The sequence below is a fragment of the Nerophis ophidion genome, linkage group LG06, assembly GCF_033978795.1.
Source record: "Nerophis ophidion isolate RoL-2023_Sa linkage group LG06, RoL_Noph_v1.0, whole genome shotgun sequence".
Lineage (NCBI taxonomy): Eukaryota > Metazoa > Chordata > Actinopteri > Syngnathiformes > Syngnathidae > Nerophis > Nerophis ophidion.
The window spans coordinates 65,957,949-65,982,475 of record NC_084616.1 but is presented as its reverse complement, the minus strand read 5'-3'; the positions used below and the strand labels follow the sequence as shown (position 1 = coordinate 65,982,475).

General features: G+C 40.7%; 1 protein-coding gene across 1 annotated transcript; it reads left to right on the top strand.

Annotated features, from left to right (window-relative positions):
- Positions 1-154: 154 nt before the first annotated feature.
- Positions 155-23,782, top strand: LOC133555130 (caveolae-associated protein 2-like). The gene is made up of 6 exons (XM_061904643.1): positions 155-476; positions 13,085-13,229; positions 13,325-13,422; positions 14,185-14,445; positions 20,671-20,823; positions 20,896-23,782. Exons 1-6 carry the CDS (start codon positions 252-254, stop codon positions 21,184-21,186), a joined length of 1,173 nt encoding a protein of 390 aa, XP_061760627.1. The 5' UTR covers positions 155-251; the 3' UTR covers positions 21,187-23,782.
- Positions 23,783-24,527: the final 745 nt, after the last annotated feature.

Here is a 24,527-nt window from a genome sequence, read left to right as displayed (position 1 = left end):
CCTCATTAGGGGCCCAGAGCCCCTCCATCATGGGCCCCTAGAATCCGTCTCCTTTACCCCCCCTTATCTGCGCCCCTGTGCAGAGCAGCCTGGCAGTGCAGGAGTTAAAGTTATGCATTCCTAGCAGGGACTTAGGGCGGAGCTCAGCTCACACAAACACTCAAAGTTTCCACTGTTTTTCCACACTGCACGACTCTCCTGTCCGGCTGCTACTTCCGAGGATTGAGGACGCCGTTCAGGCCCACAAGACTATGGTGACCACTGACCCCCACGAAAACCAGGACCTGGTGGTCCCTCCCCAGGTCCAGGAGCCGTTGAAAGACCAGCAGAACCCAGAGAAACCGACCTTGGACATGGCTGGATTTGACCTGGAGAAGATGGGCCAGGGTCCTGTCAACCCCATCACGGTCCTCACTTTACTGGACAAGCTGGTCAACATGCTGGACGTCGTGCAGGAGAACCAGCACAAGATGGAGGTGAGTGAAGGGTGGGGCCGCACCGCACACTTGTGGTCCGAACTGTGTAAGGGCAGGGGTGTCCAAACTTTTTCCACAGAGGCCCGCAAACGGAATAATTTAAGCATGCGGGGGCCATTTTGATATTTTTCATTTTCAAACCATAACAAAATATATGGAATTTTTTTTTTAATCCTTAGGGCTCCTGTGGAGCATAGAGCAGGGTTTTGTAACCCTTTTTGAGCCAAGGCCCTTTTTTTTGTGTTGGAAAAATGCGAAGGCACACCACCAGCAGAAATCACTAAAAAACGAAACTCAGTTGACAGTAAAAAGTCGTGGTCGCAATTGTTGGATATGACTTGAATGTTGTCTGTCTATCTGTGTTGGCCCTGCGATGAGGTGGCTACTTGTCCAGGGTGTACGCCGCCTTCCGCCCGATTGTAGCTGAGATAGGCGCCAGCGCCCCCCGCGACCCCAAAAGGGAATAAGCGGTAGAAATGGATGGATGGATGGACTTTAAAGCATTGGTTCTTAACCTTTTTGGAGGTACCGAACCCCACCAGTTTCACATGCGCATTCGTCGAACCCTTTTTTAGTGAAAAATAAAATGTTTTTAAAATTCAAGACAAAGTTATATGTTTCTGGTAACACTTTAGTATGGGGAATATATTTTAAGTGACAAAGACCTAATTTAGAGTTATTTGAACACTAGGGGAACATCCATCCATCCATCTTCTTCCGCTTATCTGAGGTCGGGTCGCGGGGGCAGCAGCCTAAGCAGGGAAGCCCAGACTTCCCTCTCCCCAGCCACTTCGTCTAGCTCTTCCCGGGGGATCCCGAGGCGTTCCCAGGCCAGCCGGGAGACATAGTCTTCCCAACGTGTCCTGGGTCTTCTCCGTGGCCTCCTACCGGTTGGACGTGCCCTCGGGAGGCGTTCAGGTGGCATCCTGACCAGATGCCCGAACCACCTCATCTGGCTCCTCTCGATGTGGAGGAGCAGCGGCTTTACTTTGAGTTCCTCCCGGACGACAGAGCTTCTCACTAGGGGAACATATTCTAAGTAATAAAGACTTAATTTAGAGTTATTCGGTTAGGGCAGGGGTCGGGAACCTTTTTGGCTGAGAGAGCCAAGAAGCCAAATATTTTAAAATGTATTTCCGTTAGAGCCATATAATATATTTTTTTAAACACTGAACACAACAAAACACGTGCATTTTTAAGAAAGACCAACATTTCTGGAGAGGTCTCTTATTCTTTGTAATAACATTGTTATTCTGAAGCTAACTGTGGAGGGGGTGTGGCCTGCGGGCCTGCAGCGAAGCGGGGTGTTGCCAGTACCGGCCTTGAAATCAGCGACAGGTGCGTAGATGGCCCACCTGGGCCTTTTTATCTGATCGCCTGTCGCTATGTCATAAGCAGCAGCCAGGAGGAGAGACGGGCTTGGGGCTAGAGACTTATTGAAAAATTGAATAATATTGTAACCCTGAAACAGGCTCCCATGTCAGTGCTTGGTGGTCTGAAGAACCCCCTGGAGGGCAAGCCCCACACCAACCAATAATAAATAAATGACTTCTTACCAACTTCTTGAACATAAAAATGCATGACAATGTTTTATAATTTGAACATTATTTTTAACACTGTGATTACAAGTGGAATTATTATTTATCGTGTTAAGCAATGTCAGCTCAGATTTATCCGAGAGCCAGATGCAGTCATCAAAAGAGCCACATCTGGCCCGCGAGCCATAGGTTCCCTACCCCTGGGTTAGGGTCAGAGTTAGAGGGTTAGGGTTATAAGGCCATGCCGAATAAGGCATTAATAAGTACTTAATGACTAATTAAGAGCCACTATGTTACTATTTTGCATGTCAATAAGCAACTGATTAATGGTGAATATGTTCCCCATACTAAAGTGTTACCATGTTTTTTTTTTACTGGTGCACAAAATGAACCGTGCATCAACATCACCTTGTTCAAACTACAAAACCAACACAGTGCATAGTCTCATAGCAAATTACACACCTGCGAATCAGTCCGCTGTTGCCGTATCCATAATACGCCGATAGGGAAAAGTTTGTATTTACACGATGAGTCAGGTGGGTTTTGACCTCCGCCGAACCCCTGAGGCCGACTCACCGAACCCCTAGGTTTCGATCGAACCCAGGTTAAGAACCACTGCTTTAAAGCATAACCAAGCATGCATGACTATAGCTCTTGTCTCAGAGTAGGTGTACTGTCACCACCTGTCACATCACACCCTGACTTATGTGGACTTTTTTGATGTTTTCCTGTGTATAGTCTTTGTTTTTGTCTTGCGCTCCTATATTTTGGGGCATTTTCCTGTAGCAGTTTCATGTCTTCCTTTGAGTGATATTTCCCGCATCTACTTTGTTTTAGCAATCAGGAATTTTTCAGTTTTCACCCTGTGATGAGGTGGTGACTTGTCCAGGGTGTACAAAGCCTTTCGCCCGATTGTAGCTGAGATAGCCTCCAGCGTCCCCTGTGACCCCGAATAGAATAACCGGTAGAAAAATGGATGGATTATCCTTCTTTGTGGGGACATTGTTGATTGTCATGTTCGAATGTATTTTGTGGACGCCGTCTTTGCTCCACAGTAAGTCTTTGCTGTCGTCCAGCATTCTGGTTTTGTTGACTTTATAGTTCAGTTTTAGTTTTGTTCCGCATAGCCTTCCCTAAGCTTCAATGCCTTTTCTTACGGGCACTCACCTTTTGTTTTTTTTTTTGTTTAAGCATTAAATACCTTTTTTACCTTCACACTTCCTCCTGCTGTTTCCAACATTTACAAAGCAATTAGCTACTGGCTGCCACCTACTGATATGGGAGAGTATTACACGGTTATTCTAGACAACACCGACACTCAACAACAACACATAATTTGCAGACTACAACTACTGGTTAGCAAAAAAATTTTTTTACCCCAAAAAGGTGACATTAGATCATCTCCCACGGCACCTCAGATCGTATCTCAAGGCACATTAGTGTGCCACGGCACAGTGGTTGAAAAACACTGGCATAGAGGGTCTCAGTCACTAAAATGTTGAAAATAAGTCTTATTATTATTTTTTTTAATTTAATGTTTACAGTAAATCTCTATATCAACTTAAGGTTGATATAAAGTAAAACAAATAAGGTTTTATGACTTTTCTGTCAAAGATAACTTTGTTTTTTATCGTAAAACTGAAATATGCAGTATTTAGATAGATAGTACTTTATTGATTCCTTCAGGAGAGTTAATTTATTTAGCAATTAAAGCCCTCAAAGATCAATAATGCAGGACACCATTGATTTTAATTATTTAATATTTTTGAGTAATCACAGTGAAAAGTTAAATACAATCCTACTAAATATATTTGAGATCCAAAAGGTTCTCCACTCAGAAAGTGATACATTTTTGTTTTTTTTAAATTACTTTTAACACTTAAATTTCAAGATCAACTTCCGATATATCTGTCGATTTTAAGTTTGAACTATTATTTTGTTTGTTTTAGTCTCTTTTGTCAAAACTTTGATGCTTTTATATGGCAACCACACAATATATGCAATTTTTTTTCCACATAAAACATTTTAAAGTGATGATTTTTAAATAATAATTCATTATAACAGATTTTTTTGTCTTTTTTTTTCATGAGCAATGTAAAAAAAAGAAAATAAAGGCAAAAGAGAAAAAAAAACTGCCTCCATGGCAGCTTTGTGTCAACATTGCCACTTTTTTCATTAGATTTCACCTCATTCCACTTTTTTTAAAATATTTTTTGACATTTTTGCAATACTATCAATTTTGCAATTTTTGCAGAATGTGTGGCGGGCCGGTAAAGGATTAGCTGCGGGCTGCAAATGGTTCCGGGCCGCAAATGGTTCCGGGCCGCACTTTGTACACCCATGGTGTAAGGGGTCAACTTTCGCAAATGTAAGCCGCAAAAAGTGGATGAAGAACAAAAAAAACACTTGTTTTTGCTAAAAGTCTTGACAAAACTTCTAGCATGTTTGTTATGTTTTATTGCAGTATTCACTGTCAATTGTCAAGGCCACAGAGCCTAAAGCCACTAAAATGTTTTAAAATGGACATTTTTCACATTTTGTCAATCATTTTAAAGAATATTTTTTTATTATATAGATTGTACACGCCACTGCATATATCAGTGGTTTACAAATGGGGGTTGCATACTCCTGGGGGTACTCAAAGGTATGCCAAGGGGCACGTGAGATTTTTTTTTTTAAAACATTCTAAAAATAGCAACAATTCAAAAATCCTTTATTAATATATGTATTGAATAATACTTCAACAAAATATGAATGTAAGTTCATAAACTGTGAAAAGAAATACAACAATGCAATATTCAGTGTTGACAGCTAGATATTTTATGGACATGTTCCGTAGATATTGATGTTAAAGATTTATTTTTTTGTGAAGAAATGTTTAGAATTAAGTTCATGAATCCAGATGGATCTCTATTACAATCCCCTAAAAGGGCACTTTAAGTTCATGATTAATTCTATGTGTAAAAATCTTTATTTATAATCAAATCACTTGTTTATTTTTCAACAAGTTTTTACTTATTTTTATATATATTTTTTTCCAAATAGTCCAAGAAAGGCGCACTACAAATTAGCAATATTTTGCACTGTTATACAACTTAATAAATCAGAAACTGACGAAATAGTGCTGTATTTTACTTCTTTATCTCTTTTTTTCAACCAAAAATGCTTTGTTCTGATTATGTTTACAGGGGGTACATCACTGAAAAAAGGTTTAGAACCACTGATATATATTGTGTTACATGCATGACTCCACACAAGAAGACATGCATGGCCCATTACTGGGTGGGTTCTATTGCTCATTTAAGGCAACATTTATCAGGAAGGAGACAACTATAGTCTCCATATATCCACTGTGACGTGGGACTAGCGGTTACAACGTCAGCGTCACGGTTTGAATCGCCGTTGGAAAATCTTACTGTGGAGTTTGGAGTCTAACCGTGCTTGTGTAAGTTTTTTTTTCCTCCCTCGTTCTAAAAACATGCATGTTGTGTTCATAGTACAGTGGAAATAGTGTGAGCATGTATGCTACTTTGTATATACAGTACATATCCTGGGATTGGCTATTGACCAGTCCAGGGTATGTTTTACCTCTCACCCAAACTCAGCTGGGATAGGCTTCCGCTTACCTCTGACCCCAATGAGGCCAAGCGGTATAGATTTGTAAAAAGTTCTAAATTTGAATTGATTCATGTCTGCCAAATTCTAAATCGATTCAAGGAATTGAAATTCCAATAACTTTGCTCTGTTTCACAATTATGCTTTTGATTAGTAACCTGACTCTCGCCAGATCCTTGTAGTTCGCTGAGCTCCACACAAGGGTCTGCGCTCGAAGGCATTGCAAACTCTTTCCAGATAGCAAACAATAATGAACCAATCAGGATGGTGTGCTGACATTGATTTTGCTGTTTTGTCGAATCTATTGAATATTAATTATTTAAAAGATGACCAGAGAATGGTTTTGAAGGTATTTAATATTGCAAGGATGTTTTGGCTCTTCTTCCGACCGGGTTTGGATTTCCCATTAGCGTCACGGGTTGATTTCGATGTGAGTGGTTGAAGAAGTTCATCATTCAAGATAACGGACAAGTGGTTTATTTAATTACATACACAGATTTTTATACAAGGCCCCGCCTTCTGGCAATGAGCCAATCAGGATCGCTGGGTGGGATTTCATAGATGTGACATAATGCTAAAGCCATACTTGCCAACCCTCCCGATTTTTTCCGGGAGACTCCCGAATTTCAGCCATTTTCCCGAAATTCTCCCGAGTTCCACCTAGACAACAATATTGGGGCCGTGCCTTAAAGGCACTGTCCTTAGCGTCCTCTAAAACCTATCGTGACGTCCGCTTTTCCTCCATTCAAACAAATACACATACTAGAATGCAAGGTATACTTGATCAACAGCCGTACAGGTCACACTGAGAGTGGCCGTATAAACAACGTTAACACCGTTACAAATATGCGCCACACTGTAAATCCACACCAAACAAGAATGACAAACACATTTCGGGAGAGCATCTGCACCGTAAAACAACAGAACAAATACCCAGAATTCCTTGCAGCACTAACTCTTCCGAGACGCTACAATATACATCGCCGCTACCACCAACCCCTTACGCTTCCCACCCTATCTCCTGAATTCGTAGATCTTAAGGTTTGCAAGTATGGCCGAAGCGACTGTTTGATTTAAACAATGGTGGCACGCACCCCTTGCTACTATTACAACGTTTTTTTCGAATTTATTGAATGTAAATTCTTTAAAAGATAAACAGAGAACTTTTCGCTCTTTCATTATCCAATATGTCGGCTGTTGTTTTTTGGATTTCGCGGCGTGGCTCTCTTCAGCATCACGGGTTGATTTTCATGTGAGTGGTTGAAGTAGCACGTCATTCAAGATAACGGACAAGTGGTTTATACAATGATACATACAATAATAGCAATAATGATACAATAATAATAATAATACAATAATAATAATAACCCTTTAGTGGAGCTCAGCGAACTACGATGATCTGGGGAGAGTCAGGTTACCATATATCCACTGTGATGTTGGACTAGTGGTTACAACGTCAGCGTCTCAGGTTTGAATCGCCATTGCAAAATCTTGGTGTGGAGTTTGGAGTCTAACCTTGCTTGTGTAGGTTTATTTCTCCCCCGTTCTAAAAACATGCATGTTGTGTTCATAGTACAGTGGAAATAGTCCGCAGCTGTGAGTGTGAGCATATATGCTACTTTGTATATACAGTACATATCCTGGGATTGGCTGGTGGCCAGTCCAGGGTGTACCTTACCTCTCACCCAATCTCAGCTTGGATAGGCTCCAGCCTATGATTCATGTCGGCCAAATTCTAAATCGATTCAATGAATTTAAATTCCTATAACTTTTGCTCTACTCCACAGTCATGCTTTAGGTTAGGGGTGTCTAAAGAAATGTTCCAGGGTAATCGCCAAGAGCAGGGGGTGAATATTGTAGCGTCCCGGAAGAGTTAGTGCTGCAAGGGGTTCTGGGTATTTGTTCTGTTGTGTTACGGTGCGGATGTTCTCCCGAAATGTTTTGTCATTCTTGTTTGGTGTGGGTTCACATTGTGGCACATATTTATAAAAGCGTTCAAGTTGTTTATCCGTTTACCCTCAGTGTGACCTGTATGGCTGTTGAGCAAGTATGCATTGCATTCACTTGTGTGTGTAAAAAGCTGTAGATCTTATGTGAATGGGCCGGTACGCAAAGACAGTGCCTTTAAGGTTTATTGGCGCTCTGTACTTCTCCCTACGTCCGTGTACACAGGGGCGTTTTAAAAAGTCATAAAATTTATTTTTGGAAACTTAATACCGATAATTTTGAAAACGATATTACATTTTAAAGCATTTATCGGCCGATATTATCGGACATTTCTAATAAAAACACATCATAATTGGGATGCAAATGATGCATGTGAAAGACGGAGCATTTTTTGGGAAGCTGTTTTTATACCCAATCATGGCACCCACCTGTTCCTAGTTAGCCTGCACACCTGTGGGATGCTCCAAACAAGTGTTTGATGAGCATTCCTCAACTTTATCAGTATTTATTCCCACTTTTCCCCAACTTCTTTGTCACGTGTTGCTGGCATCAAATTCCAAAGTTAATGATAATTTGCAAAAAAAATAAAAAATGTTTATCAGTTTGAAGATTGAATATGTTGTCTTTGTAGCATATTCAACTGAATATGGGTTGAAAATGATTTGCAAATCCTTGTATTCTGTTAATATTTACATCTAATACAATTTCCCAACTCATATGGAAACGGGGTTTGTACACATCTCCCAGTACATTGTTTTTGCCAAAACATAAGCTCTTTGGTGGAGGTAAGAGTGTGTTGTGTTAAAGCGAAGCGCGCTACTTTTGTTTCGCGCGTATCCAAGGCGACCGACACAGACTCAGCGGGTCTCGTCGCACTGCACGACGGGAGATCACCCACCAAAAAAATGTTCAACGCGGAACCAAAAAGCTACTTGATACATTCTCAACCCATCCATCTACAAACCCCATTTCCATATGAGTTGTGAAATTGTGTTAGATGTAAATATAAACGGAATACAATAATTTGCAAATCATTTTTAACCCATATTCAATTGAATATGCTTCAAAGACAACATATTTGATGTTCAAACTGATAAACATTTTTTCTTTTGCAAATAATCATTAACTTTATAATTTGATGCCAGCAACACGTGACAAAGAAGTTGGAAAAGGTGGCCATAAATACTGATAAAGTTGAGGAATGCTCATCAAACACTTATTTGGAACATCCCACAGGTGTGCAGGTTAATTGGGAACAGGTGGGTGCCATGATTGGGTATAAAAACAGCTTCCATGAAATGCTAAGTAATTCACAAACAAGGATGGGGCGAGGGTCACCAATTTGTAAGCAAATTGTTGAACAATTTTAGAACAACATTTCTCAACGAGTTATTGCAAGGAATTTAGGGATTTTACCATCTACGGTCTGTAAAATCATCAAAATGTTCAGACAATCTGGAGAAATACCTGCACGTAAGCGATGATATTACAGACCTTTGATCCCTCAGGCGGTACTGCATCAAAAACCAACATCGGCGTGTAAAGGATATCACCACATGGGCTCAGGAACACTTTATAAAACCACTGTCCGTAACTACAGTTGGTCGCTACATCTGTACATCTGGGCCTGAGCTCATCTAAGATGGACTGATGCAAAGTGGAAAAGTGTTCTGTGGTCTGACGAGTCCACATTTCAAAATATATTTGGAAACTGTGGATTTTGTGTCCTCCGCAACAAAGAGGAAAATAACCATCCGGATTGTTATAGGCGCAACATTGAAAAGCCGGCATCTGTGATGGTATGGGGGTGCATTAGGGCCCAAGGTATGGGTAACTTGCACATCTGTGAAGGCACTATTAATGCTGAATGGTCCATACAGGTTTTGGAACAACGTATGTTGTCATCCAAGCAACGTTATCATGGACGCCACTGCTTTTTTCAGCAAAACAATGCCAGGCCATGTGTTAAAACAGAGTGGCTTCGTAGTAAAAGAGTGCAGGTACTTTCCTGGCCCGCCTGCAGTCCAGACCTATCTCCCATCGAAAATGTGTGGCGCATTATGAAGCGTAAAATACGACAAGACCCCGGACTGTTAAACAACTTAAGCTGTACATCAAACAAGAATGGTTAAGAATTAGACTTTCAAAGCTTCAACAATTAGTTTCCTCAGTTCCCAAATGTTTATTGAGTGTTGTTAAAAGAAAAGGTGATGTAACACAGTGGTGAATATGCCCTTTCCCAACTACTTTGGCACATGTTGCAGCCATGAAATTCTACGTTAATGATTATTTGCAAAAAAAAGTTTATAAGTTTGAACATCAAATATGTTGTCTTTGTAGTGCATTCAACTGAATATGGGTTGAAAAAGATTTGCAAATCATTGTATTCCGTTTATATTTACATCTAACACAATTTCCCAACTCATATGGAAATGGGGTTTGTATTTTTCCACTGCTTGTCTGTCCATGCTGCGGGAAGCTGAAGCCTATGCCAGCTGCATTCGGGTGGAAGGCAGGGGTGGACAAATTGCCATCTAAAACCGTCACACAGAAAATATATTTGAAGCCAGTAAGGCCAAACATCAGTTTGTGAGGTATTTACATTATTAAAAGTTATATTGTTAATCAACTTATCTGAGAAACAACATGTCCCAGATTGATATAAAAAATGACCACTGTAGAGGATACAGCTTCCATTAATGTAAAAATTTGTACATTATTATTTTACACTTGTTTAACTGGATGTTTACATTGTTACTTTAAATACATCAACTGTAAGTTATTTTAAATATTTGCTTGAAACAGTGCATGTTCCTACACAAGCATTTGCACTTATAAATACTTGTTTGCAGTCAAAAATATGATTAGAGCATGTTAGCATTATGTGTTCAATTACAGTAAGTGTGTTTGTTCTAAAAAGCGTTGCCTCATTACGGCAAAATTAAACATTCTGGTGGCCCAAACGTTGCCATTCTGTGGTCACTGTAGGGATGGAGTCCTCAACTGCGACACTATGTTCTGTTAATGAGAAGCTGAGCTTGTTTCATACACGACTCATTTATTCCAGTCATCTCCAATTCAACACACATGAGCTAACTTGGCTTACATTAGCAGGTCTCGTGAGGCAAACACCTCACGTGACCTACGATGGCCTAGGATGGAGAAATAAGGCAATTCTCACAAGACCACCACTTTTTATTCACCGACATTCCCAGAGTAAATGAATGAGTTCCTTGAGCTGCCTGACACTTTATACTTAACTTGCTATCTAATGTACCCATTTTAAACAACCTATTCAACATGTTGAATTTTTAATGCATCTAAAGGATGCAAAAATCATTCAATGATGTGTCTTTTTCTCAAACCAAAAAGTTTTATTTTGGTTTCATCCGACCACATGACATTCTCCCAATCCTCAGCTGTATCATCCGTGTATCCATTTTGGTATTTATATTTTATATAGCGCTTTTCTCTAGTGACTCAAAGCGTTTTACATAGTGAAACCCAATATCTAAGTTACATTTAAACCAGTGTGGGTGGCACTGGGAGCAGGTGGGTAAAGTGCCTTGCCCAAGGACACAACGGCAGTGACTAGAATGGCGGAAGCGGGAATCGAACCCGCAACCCTCAAGTTGCTAGCACGGCCACTCTACCAACCGAGCTATGCCGCCCCAACGTGTCGTGTTTGGAGGAAGAAGAATACTGAGTTGCATCCCAAGAACACCACACCTACTGTGAAGCATGGGGGTGGAAACATCATGCTTTGGGGCTGTTTTTCTGTTAAGGGGACAGGACGATTGATCCGTGTTATGGAAAGAACGAATGGGGCCATGTATCTTGAGATTTTGAGCCAAAACCTCTTTCCATCAGTGAGAGCTTTGAATGGTTGACCAAATACTTATTTTCCACCATAATTTACAAATGAATCCTTTAAAATTCCTACAATGTGAATTCCCGGATTTTTTTTTCACATTCTGTCTCTCACAGTTGAAGTGTACCTATGATGAAAATTACAGACCTCTGTCATCATTTTAAGTGGGAGAACTTGCACAATCGGTGGCTGACTAAATACTTTTTTTCCCCACTGTAGTTGAGAGGGCAAGTTGTGTGTTATGTGAGACCACGGGTGTTAACTTTTTGTGTTGGATATAGATTATTTGCATTTCACAAGGCTGTTTGGATTGGGTCGTTAAAATCGATGCTATGCTCTTGAAAAATATGATTGAAGCAAAATGTATTCCGTCATTCACAGGATGGTCACAGGGTTGAAGGTAACAACAAGATGTTTCCCAGGCCAAATTTCTTAACAAACTTGTGACGTCTCGCTGGCCAGAGTGAAGATGCCGGCGAGTCGCACTTCAATCAATCAATGTATTTTATTTCGGCAATCTTCACATAAAACAAAGAACAACAACAAGAAAAGAAAAAAAAAACACTCATTTGAGCAATGATTGAGCCGAAAGGGTGTAGGTTGAAGCAACGCTTATATAAACCTACCCCATCACAACAAGAACAAGGTTCAAAATATATAAAATCTAAAACATGCTTCACATAAATTACTTTTTTTTTTAAACAATATATAAGCAACATATATGTAGCACACGTCTCATATACACAGTTTAACATTTAAATCAAACATATACATTTGTACATATATATATATTATATATACACAATTTATTTAAATTCCATATAAAGTGGTAATATATACATTTTAATACAACCTATATGTATAATTATGAAATCATAAATTGTATTTATATAAATATTATATATTATTGTCTTTCTAAAACAATGTTTGCTCTTCTTTCTTATATTTACTAATGATAAATGATTTTAAAATCTTTTTAAACTGGTTTATGTTGGTGCTGTGTTTTATTTCATCCTTTAAACAGTTCCATATTTTAACCCCTGCTATTGTTATACTCATTCGGTTCTGCGTTGTTCTACAATATTGGATCTTAAAAAGTAGTTCTCCTCTTAAATTATAATTCCCTTCTCTTTGTAAAAATCTTCTCTGTAACCCTGTTGGAAGTAAATCTTTACTTGCTTTATAAATCATTTGGGCAGTCTTGAGTTGGATGAGATCTGGTAGTTTTAAATCAAATGTTTTTATAAATAATCCATTAGTGTGTTCTCGGGGTCCTGTGTTATGTATCAGTCTGATGGCCCTTTTTTGCATTATGAATAGTGGTTGGATGTTCGTCCTGTATGTATTTCCCCAAACTTCTAGACAGTAACTCAAATATGGTAAAAACAAGTGTACAATAAAGAGTGTGTAATGTTTTTTGATTAAGAATGTGCCTTGTTTTACCCAGGACAGCAATACTTCTCGCCACTTGCCCTGCTCACCGTAGTTTGGACACCCCTGCTTTAGATAATAATCCATATATTGCTCTTACATAGTTCACTAAAACATTATTCTATGAACCTCACGGACACGTTTTCATTACAGAAAATATGTTAATGAAAACCCCAGATAGCCTGACGAATTGAATTTGTTTTTAGGCGCACCAGGTTGAGATGGAGGGCGTGGTCCGAGGGATCCAGGCTGACATGTTCAAACTATCCAAGAATCACACTCACACCTCCAACACCGTCAGCAAACTGCTAGACAAGAGCCGCAAACTTTCCGTCACCATGAAGGAGGTACCTTGAAGTTTACTACATTATGTGCATGCTGGATGCCAGGTTACTATAATTGTCACTCTTTCCAAATTATTATTAATGAATGTATATTTCAGGTACGTGACAAGATGGAACGTCAGGGTGCACAGGTTAAGAAACTGGAGGCCAACCACGCCCACCTGGCCAACAGAAACCTCTTTAAAGTCCTTATCTTTCAGGTTTGTGAGCTCTAATTATTTCACTCTTTGTTATCAACTGGCATTTTGCGGGATGGAACACAACCTCATTTGATCTACCGTGGTGTAAAATGCGATTCTGTGATTAATGGAGTTCCTGTGATGGAATGAGACAATGTGTGCTGTTATTTTCTCTGAAGAAACATTAGTCAATGTAATCTCAAATATTATTTGATAAAACATGAGTTCATGTAATCTCTTATTTTCTATGATGGAACATGGGAATGTGTGGTCTATAACTGGGATTTCTCAGGATGGAGATTACATGATCACTCTTATTTTTTTCAAATGGAACATGAGTTCATGTGGTCTGGCATTTCTCGGGCTGGAACAAAAGATCATTTGATCATCAAGCATTTTCGGGGATGGAACAGGAGCTCACTAGGAACCATAAGCCTGGGTTCTCTCACCAATATTCAACATTCTCCAAAATCCTTACAGTCATGCTAATGCGTGTGTGTAAGCTCGTCTGTGCTTCTTTATCAACATTAAATAATTTAATCGACTTGCATTCCTTGGGATGGACCATGAGATCATGTGGTCTGGCATTCCTTGGGATGGAACCAGGAGATCTCCGAGAAGCATAAGCCTGGGTATTACACACAATCCACATTCTCCAAATTCCATATGGCCATGCTAAAACATGTGTATATTAGCATGTGTGTGCTTCTTTAGCACTTACACCAGAGTGATTAGCAGTTCAGTGTTAAGGTGTGTTTGTGGTGCCTGTGCTGTTCCTTACAGGAGGAGAACGAGATTCCCTCCAGTGTCTTTTTGAAGGATCCTCCACCATTCCCTCGTGATGAGATTCTAGAAGAAGGGGAGGAGCAAGCGCCAGGGGTTGAAGGTGATCAGCCCTCGGAGGGTGGCCTCCATACCATCAACTTATCATCTGACGAGGATGTGGGTCTGGAGGAGGATCTGGAGGAGGAGATGTGGCCTCATGACCTGGAGAACATGGAAAAGTCCAGAGCTGAGAAACTGAAACGCTCCAGTTTGAAGAAGGTAAGACACCCACAGGAAGAATGTGTTATATCGTCTCTTTTAAACCAGGTGTAGGAGCCAAAATTTGGTTTTTAGGAGCAATGTGTGTGTGTGGGGGGGTGTGTCTGCTGGGATGAGAGCGTTTCTGGTCGCATGTGGAATGGTTGTGGCTACACGATTTACCTGACAGGAAGTAATTAAAGGCCTACTGAAACCCACTACTACCCACCACGCAGTCTGATAGTTTATATATCAATGATGAAATATTAACATTGCAACACATGCCAATACGGCCTTTTTAGTTTACTAAATTACAATTTTAAATTTCCTGTGGAGTTTCCTGTTGAAAACGTTGCAGAATGACGCGTGTTTGTGACGTTATCGGTTGGAGACGACATATTAGCCCAGCACCACTTACGGCTAAAAGTCGTCTCTTTTCATCGCGCAATTACACAGTATTTTGGACATCAGTGTTGCTGAATCTTTTGCAATTTGTTCAATTAATAATGGAGACGTCAAATAAGAATGCTGTTGGTGGAAAGCAGTGGATGGCGGCTGCCTTTAGCGCTGAAACACAGCCGGTGTTTCTTTGTTTGTTGTGAAGCTTTAACACAGAGCGGTCAAGCAAATATGTTTCTCGACGTCAACCAGCAAGTTTTTGGATGGGAAAATTGTGATATTAAGTAGGCTCTTACCGGAGACTTGAGTGGATTACGCGACCTCATCCTGCACCTCAAAAAGGCAGCTGTGATCTTGGCTCCTCGGCTTCTCTCAGTGTTCACCGCAGCCATCCGACTTTCAGGTATGACTTTATAATCTCACTAATATAATATTACCCCAATAAGCAGATAAGGGATTTTCCAGAATTATCCTAGTAAATGTGTCTAATACATTTTTTTTTTTAGTGCTTCACTCTAACTTTCCTCATCCACAAATCTTTCATCCTCGCTCAAATTAATGGGGAAATCATCGCTCTCTCGGTCCGAATTGCTTTCACTGCTGGTGGCTCACATTATAAACAATGTGAGGATGTGAGGAGCCCTCACACCGGTGACGTCACGCGCATATCGTCTGCTACTTCCGGTACAGGCAAGGCTTTTTTATTAGCGACCAAAAGTTGCAAACTTTATCGTCGATGTTCTCTACTAAATCCTTTCAGCAAAAATATGGCAATATCACGAAATTATCAAGTATGACACATAGAATAGACCTGCTATCCCCGTTTGAATAAGAAAATCTAATTTCAGTAGGCCTTTAAGGACTTGCATTCACCTGTCAGGGCTGGAAATAGGAAACAGTAGAGAGGCCAGGCTTGGATGCCGTACTTTTGTTTACCGCTTTTATACGCTTTATTACACTCTTCATTTTCTGCCATTACGCTTGATTTTTGTACCGTTCATGCCATCTTATTCCTGTGACATATTACATCAACCTCAAATATATGTCAAAGTTAAGCGCGTAATTCAAACTCGAAACCCATCCCCGTCTCTTAGCGACCACCAGGAAATGTGGTCGCAACATCGGTAATGACAAAATTGGGGCCCGCAAGCCAAATTTGGCCTGCAGAGTGGTTTTGTTTGGCCCTCCAAAATTTAATACATGCATATAGACCTATTTAAAGCTCACATAATCATTTACTGTATGGCATGCTTTCAATGCAAACTACTTTCCTTTCACGGCACTACCTAATATATATGGCATTATGGAGCAAAACTACAGTGTAATATTCAGCCTGGTAAAAATTCTGTATTTAAGGACTATCAAACAAAACATGTTAAAAAATAATATACACATGCATTCATTTGCTACCACTTGTCCCTTTTGGGGTTGCGGGGGGTCGATGCATTCAGGCGATAGGCGGGGTACACCCTGGACAAGTCGCCACTGTGTGGAGTTTGCATGTTTTCCCCGTATCTGTGTGGGTTCCCTCCAGGTACTCCGGCTTCCTCCCACTTCCAAAGACATGCACCTGGGGATAGGTTGATTGGCAACACTAAATTGGCCCTAGTGTGTGAATGTTGTCTGTCTATCTGTGTTGGCCCTGTGATGAGTTGGCGACTTGTCCTGGGTGTACCCCGCCTTCCGCCCGCATGCAGCTGAGATAGGCTCCAGCACCCCCCGCCACCCTCCCAAAAAAAAGAGACAAGCGATAGAAAACGGATGGATGGATGTTTGGATAAGAAAATTTAGGGTTTTGGCACTAGCCGCTAGACGAGATCTGACCAATCTAAGCCCGAGCAAAAACTGATGAATTCTACTTGGATGAGAGATGAAACGTCTTCTAAGACAAACCAAACAGTCCAGTTGTGATGGATTTAATACCCTCACAATACAATGACCTGGACCAATGATAGGCAATGTAGCACGCATTTGCTGTAGTGATGACGGCTCATGGCAATCGTGGATGAAAATAATTTTGTTTTGTCGGAAGAATGACTTGCTATGACTTTGGACCTGTGCTTTCCATAATGTAACCTTTTCTTCGTAATTGGCATAATTCGCAAGTTTAAAGCTAAAGGCAGAGTGGAAACACTACCTGGGCGTGGTAAAAAGAGGATTCTGTGTGTGTACAGTGGTGAAAACCCCCCGGGTAACAGCTGAGGAACTACAACAGGACATTGCAGAGGGGGGAACGCAGGTTTCGTCCCAGACAATAAGGCGAGATGAAGGCCTCCATGCCAGAACTCCCAGGCGCACCCCACTTCTGACTAGCAGGCACAAGAAAAATAGACTCCAGTATGCCAAAAATCATCTGGACAAACCCCAAAGGTTTTGGGAAACTGTTCTATGGAGTGATTAGACAAAAGTGGAACTCTTTGGGCCTATGAATCAACGTTCTGTCTGGAGGAGAAAAAGTGAAGCTTACAAAGAGAAGAACACCTTGTCTACTGTTAAGCATGGTGGGGGGTCAATCATGCTCTGGGGCTGTTTCTCTGCCTCAGGTACTGGGAATCTCCAGCGCGTTCAAGGCATTATGAACTTTATTTCTAATCCTATAGAAAACCTGTGGTGGGACTTGAAGAAGGCAGTTGCAGCAAGCAAGCCCAAGAATATGAATGAACTGGAGGCCTTTGCCCAAGAGGAATGGGCTAAAATACCTGTAGATGGTTGCAAGAAGCTTGTGTCCGGTTATGTATCACGTTTGAAGGATGTAATTACTGCCAAAGGGTGTTCTACTAAGTACTAAAGATGCATGTAACTAGGGGGTTGAATCATTTTGTCAATGAGATATTAAGAAAAATGTCCTTTTTTGGTATTTTGTAAAATACAGTGTTACAATTTACGTTGCATTTGTCTAATTGACACATCTTTATTTGATATGACTATAAACAAAATACGGAATAAATGTCCAACTTGCTAAAACACCAAAATTGTGTGGGGGTTGAATAATTTTGATCACAACTGTACATGAAAATTGACCAACTGGGTGAGATTAACAGAATCACAAAACCTTTTAAATTCACCAGAAGCTGCATATAACCAATCACAGTTAAAATCTCCTGACATAAGTGTAGATTAAACTACCCAAAGCTGTTTTAATGATTTAAGCGCCTCCTTTGAAGCAGATGAAGGCCTGTAACACCCAACCACAGTAATATATCGTGATCTTACTTTTTCTACATCCAAAGCCAAACATTAAATTTGTTTACTGATTGACTGGGAAAGAACGATTGATTGATTGATTGATTGAAACTTTTATTAGTAGATTGCACAGTACAGTACATATTCCGTACAATTGACCACTAAATGGTAACACCCGAATAAGTTTTTCAACTAGTTTAAGTCGGGGTCACGTTAATCAATTCATGGTTTTGAAACATTAAATATTGATTTTCACATAAATAGCTACACCCCCGTCTTTTTTTTTTTGGCATATCGGTGCGGTAAACATTATACCCATTAATACTAATGTCTTTCATTGTAATTTAGTAAGCCAAGTTTCTGAAATCAAAAAATCTGCCCCTATATATTTCACTCAAATTCTGAACATCTTTGGTAGTAAGCCCATCCATCCATTTTCTACCGCTTGTCCCGTTTGGGGTCGCTGGAGCCTATCTCAGCTGCATTCGGGCAGAAGGCGGGGTACACCCTGGACAAGTCGCCACCTCATCGCAGGGCCAACACAGATAGACAGACAACTTTCACACTCACATTCACACACTAGGGCCAATTTAGTGTTGCCAATCAACCTATCCCCAGGTGCATGTCTTTGGAAGTGGGAGGAAGCCGGAGTACCCGTCGGGAACCCACGCAGTCACGGGGAGGACATGCAAACTCCACACCGAAAGATCCCGAGCTCAGGACCTTCGTATTGTGAGGCACATGCACTAACTCCTGTTTCACCGTGCTGCCCTTACATTCAAATGAACATATTTAAAAGCCTACTGAAATGAGATTTCCTTATTTAAACGGGGATAGCAGGTCTATTCTATGTGTCATACTTGATAATTTTGCGATATTGCCATATTTTTGCTGAAAGGATTTAGTAGAGAACATCCACGATAAAGTTTGCAACTTTCGGTGCTAAGAGAAGAGCCCTGCCTCTACCGGAAGTCGCAGACGATGACGTCACATGTTTGATGGCTCATCACATATTCACATTGTTTTTAATGGGAGCCTCCAACAAAAAGAGCTATTCGGACCGAGAAAACGACAATTTCCTCATTAATTTGAGCGAGGATGAAAGATTTGTGTTTGAGGATATTGATGGCGACGGACTAGAAGAAAAAAAATTTTAAAAAGCGATTGCATTGAGACGGATTCATATGTTTTTAGAGACATTTACTAGGATAATTCTGGGAAATCCCTTATCTTTCTATTGTGTTGCTAGTGTTTTAGTGAGTTTAACAGTACCTGATAGTCGGAAGTGTACGTCCACGGCCGGGTGTTGACGCGCAGTGTCTCAGGGAAATCGACGGCAGGTGTATGGGCGGCACAAGCTCAGCTGATATCCGGTAAGAAGCGACTTTTTAACCACAATTTTCTCACCGAAACCTGCTGGTTGACATGTAGTCGGGATCCATGTCCGCTCTGATCCACAGTAAAGTTTCACCTCCGTGAATTTTAAACAAGGAATCACCGTGTGTTTGTGTGGCTAAAGGTTAAAGCTTCCCAACTCCATCTTTCTACTGTGACGTCTCCAATATTAATTGAACAAATTGCAAAAGATTCAGCAACACAGATCTCCAAAATACTGTGTAATTATACTGTTAAAGCAGACGACTTTTAGATGTGTGTGTGTGTGTGTAGCGCTCATATTTTTAACAGCCCGTGACGTCAAGCGTACACGTCGTCATTACGTGACGTTTTCAAGAAAAAACTCCCGGAAAATTTAAAATTGCAATTTAGTAAACTTAAAAAGGATGAGTTTCCTCCGCCGTGTGGCGGGGCTCTCCCTTAGAGATAGGGTGAGAAGCTCTGCCATCCGGGAGGAACTCAACGTAAAGCCGCTCCTCCTTCACATCGAGAGGAGCCAGATGAGGTGGTTCGGGCATTTGGTCAGGATGTCACCCGAACGCCTCCCTAGGGAGGTGTTTAGGGCACGTCCAGCCGGTAGGAGGCCACGGGGAAGACCCAGGACACGTTGGGAAGACTATGTCTACCGACTGGCCTGGGAACGCCTCGGGATCCCCCGGGAAGAGCTAGACGAAGTGGCTGGAGATAGGGGAGTCTGGGCTTCCCTGCTTAGGCTGTCGCCCCCGCGACCCGACCTCGGATAAGCGGAAGATGATGGATGGATGGATAAACTAAAAAGGCCGTATTAGATTAGATAGTACTTTATTTATTCCGTCAGGAGAGTTCCTTCAGGAAAATTACAATTTTCAGCACAATCCCATTCAAGATCAGACAAACATTACAGGGAGACAGAACAGGATCGCTGACGGGTCTGCCGGCTTCCAGCGCCCCTTACAAAAGCATGGCATGTGTTGCAATGTTAATATTTCATCATTGATATATAAACCATCAGACTGCGTGGTGGGTAGTAGTGGGTTTCAGTAGGCCTTTAAGACCAGACAATGTTTCAAAATCAGAGGATGTCTGGGAGCATTGAAGCTCAGGTCCAGGATTTGGTTGCAAATTTTCGGACAAAAGAGCAATCAACAGCCTCTGCTGAGCAATTGATTTACTTTGAATTCTTTGGCATGCTGAAGCCCCTCCAAACAGGGAATTTTAGAGAAACACAGACTTTAACTTTTGACAGCCCTAATATACACACACTTAAATCTTATTGTCGTGTGTGTGCAGGTTGACAGCCTGAAGAAGGCGTTTTCACGACAAAACATTGAGAAAAAGATGACAAAGATTGGAACCAAAATTGTTTCGGCTGAGCAACGAGAGAAGATCAAACAGAAAACATCCAGCCTGAAGGTGTCCCCTCTGACCTTTGGCATCAAAAAGGTATGACCTCACCTGACCTTTTGTGACTTTGGACTCTTCATTTGTTGACCTCTAAACTGTGTGTGTCGCCAGCCTCACAACAACTCTGACTCCCACCCTCCTGAAGAACATGCCGACCAGATGAAGGAGATTGCACTCCCTGAAGAGGACATCCGACTGTCCCCGCCGGGCAGCAATGATCAGGAGGTGACCTTTATAGAGGTCCAAAACCAGGCAGCGCCGGCAGAGCAGCAGGAGGAAGAGCCTTCGTGTGTGAACGTCAGCACGACATCTGAAGGTGTCAGTGAGGAGTATGCTATGTCTACTACACTGCCTCAGGATCAGGAATGCAAGGAAGAGCCTTCAGCAGCACTTGAGAAATAAGAGTTTGTTCACATGTTCTGTCAACGCAATGCTAACATGCACACAACACAGCGTCGTCGTATCCTGCACAAAAACACTGGAGCGAACCTAGTTATAAAGTGGTACCTCGGTTTTCGTATACCCCACATTTTTGTACGATTCGGTTTTTGGCAAAAATGTGGGCTAAGATTGTTGCCGGTTTTCGTATGTGGTGTTTTGTAACTGTATGGCCAAACAATCCGTTTTGACAAGCATGGGCGAACTGGGACAAACATCCATCCATTTTCTACCGCTTGTCCCTTTCGGGGTTGCGGGGGGCGCTGGTGCCTATCTTAGCTACAATCAGGTACACCCTGGACAAGTCGCCACCTCAAACATTTTATAACAATTTGTGCGCATATTCAGTATGTGCCGGCTGCCCCTGCAGACATAACTTGTTTCTGCCTTTAGTTGGTTGTGTCACTATAGCTTTTCTTTTTCTATCTCCGAATGTCTTTGCACCACCTATATTTTAGTGAATTGTGAAGTGAATTATATTTATATAGCGCTTTTCTCAAGTGACTCAAAGCGCTTTACATAGTGACACCCAATATCTAAGTTACATTTAAACCAGTGTGGGTGGCACTGGGAGCAGGTGGGTAAAGTGTCTTGCCCAAGGACACAACGGCAGTAACTAGGATGGCACAAGTGGGAATCGAACCTGCAACCCTCAAGTTGCTGGCACGGCCACTCTACCAACCGAGCTATGCCGGTTTCTTTCGTTCTCTACTTTCTCTATTTCTTCCTCCGCTGCAAATAAAAGTATTGATAGAGGTTAGTGCAGGTGCCTCACAATACGAGGGCCCCGAGTGGTCCTGAGTTCAATCCCCGGCTCGGGATCTTTCTGTGTGGAGTTTGCATGTCCTCCCTGTGAATGCGTGGGTTCCCTCCTGGGTACTCCGGCTTCCTCCCACCTCCAAAGACATGCACCTGGGGATAGGTTGATTGGCAACACTAAATTGAATGTGAGTCTGAATGTTGTCTGTCTATCTGTGTTGGCCCTGCGATGAGGTGGCGACTTGTCCAGGGTGTACGCCGCCTTCCGCCCGAATGTAGCTGAGATAGGCTCCAGCACCCCTCCGCGACCCCCCAAAAAAGAGACAAGCGGTAGAAAATGAAAGGATGGATTGAAATGTCAAAAATGGCTGTTCATGGACCCATTATGAATTGGCACCCTGGGAAAACTCCATGATGGCCAATCCACCCCTGGTAACATTGGGCCACGTGTCATCCCACAAATTCAAGTCTCCAATAATCCACTAGGACAGTGGTTCTCAACCTTTTTTTAGTGATGTACACTCTGTGAACATTTTTTTAATTCAAGTACCCCCTAATCAGAGCAAAGCATTTTTGGTTGAAAACAAGAGATACAAAAGTAAAATACAGCACTATGTCATCAGTTTCTGATTTATTAAATTGTAGAACAGTGCAAAATATTGCTCACTTGTAGTGGTCTTTCTTGAACTATTTGGAAAAAAATATATACAAATAACTAAAAACTGTTTGAAAAATAAACAAGTAATTCAATTATAAATAAAGATTTCTACACATAGAAGTAATCATCAACTTAAAGTGCCCTCTTTGGGGATTGTAATAGAGATCCATCTGGATTCATCAACTTAATTCTAAACATTTTTTCACAAAAAAAAAAAAATCTTTAACATCAATATTTATGGAACATGTCCACAAAAAAATCTAGCAGTCAACACTGAATATTGCATTATTGCATTTCTTTTCACAGTTGATGAACTTACATTCATATTTTGTTGATTTTTGAATTGTTGCTATCTTTAGAACTTTTTAAAAAAATCTCACGTACCTTCAAGTACCCCCAGGGGTACATGTACCCCCATTTGAGAACCACTGCATTAGGGGACCAAAGAAAGTTGTGATTCCCAGCACTTTGAAAAGAAGGTGAGAAACACTAATAAAACCAAAAACTCCACTTCCTTCCATGACCGCTAAGAAGAGTTTTCAATTAAAAGTAATGTTAAATTTGAATTTGTCCATTTCATTCCTCATTTGTTATTGAATTTAACACGGTTTTTGCATGCAAAAGTATAAATATTCTCTATCAAAATTGTTTTGTGTTCATATTTGTGGGTGTTGGGAATGAATTAATTGAATTTACATGACCTTTTTTGGAGAACATTAATTTTGTATACGATTTTGGTTTTGGTCAGATCTTTTGGAGCTAATTACTAAGGAAAACTGAGGTACCACTGTATTCATGCTGTTATTAACTAAAGCACTTTCACATTCTCAGCATTTATACACCTTAAAAAAATACTAATTGAATTGAATATTTTAAATAGATCCAAAAACATATACCCAAAACATTACCACAAGGTTCTGACAACATTCCGTAACAGGTTAGGAAATAAAGATATGTATTGTGTGCTCACTTTTCAATGGCTAGCCATGCACCGCTCACTTTGACAAACCAGTTTGAAGTAGTTTAGTTGGCTTTCACTCACACATTTTAACACTTTTCTTACATGTATAAAAAGCTTTGCAACCAAAGAATATTTAGATTTTATTGTACCTAAAAGACAAAAATAAACCATTGTGACTATCACTTGCACTTTCTTGTGTCTTTTAATTTGAAATTAAAGGCCTACCGAAATGAGATTTTCTTATTTAAACGGGGATAGCAGCTCCATTTTATGTGTCATACTTTATAATTTCACGATGTTGCCATATTTTTGCTGAAAGGATTTAGTAGAGAACATCGACGATAAAGTTTGCAACTTTTGGTCGCTAATAAAAAAGCCTTGCCTGTACCGGAAGTAGCAGACGTTGTGCGTGTGACGTCACGGGTTGTGGAGCTCCTCACAAATCTGAACATTGTTTACAATCATGGCCACCAGCAGCGAGAGCGATTCGGACCGAGAAAGCAACGATTTCCACAGGCATGCTTTCTCCAAGATGAATATAAACATTCACCATATGCAAAATATATGAGTTAATTAATTCACTTCACTGAACTATTGGTGAGCATGTCTGCCTCATAGTCAAGAATTTTGAAGGTTTTAATTATTGTTGGAACATGTTAATGTTAAGTTTTCGCCTTCCACATTCCAAAGACATTCAAGTCAATTGTATACTTTAATGAAAAATCTTATTTTATCTTAAGTGTGTGACATAATTAAAACATTCATCTTATGTTAATTGTACAGTATAATACATATATAAATTTATTTTTTTTGTATGTGTAATAAAATCTAAATGGTGTGGTAATTGTAGAGTGTAAGAAAACATCTTATGTTATTTTGATTGTACAGTTATTGTACAGTTTGAATGTGAGTGTGAATGTTTGTTTG

What these genes read in the sequence shown, in the direction of transcription:
- LOC133555130 (XM_061904643.1), top strand. Translation starts at nt 252, where the DNA reads ATGGTGACCACTGACCCCCACGAAAACCAGGACCTGGTGGTCCCTCCC. An exon ending in AGAACCAGCACAAGATGGAG is followed by an intron (nt 477 to 13,084) that starts GTGAGTGAAGGG and finishes ATTTGTTTTTAG; the next exon opens with GCGCACCAGGTTGAGATGGA. An exon ending in TTAAAGTCCTTATCTTTCAG is followed by an intron (nt 13,423 to 14,184) that starts GTTTGTGAGCTC and finishes TGTTCCTTACAG; the next exon opens with GAGGAGAACGAGATTCCCTC.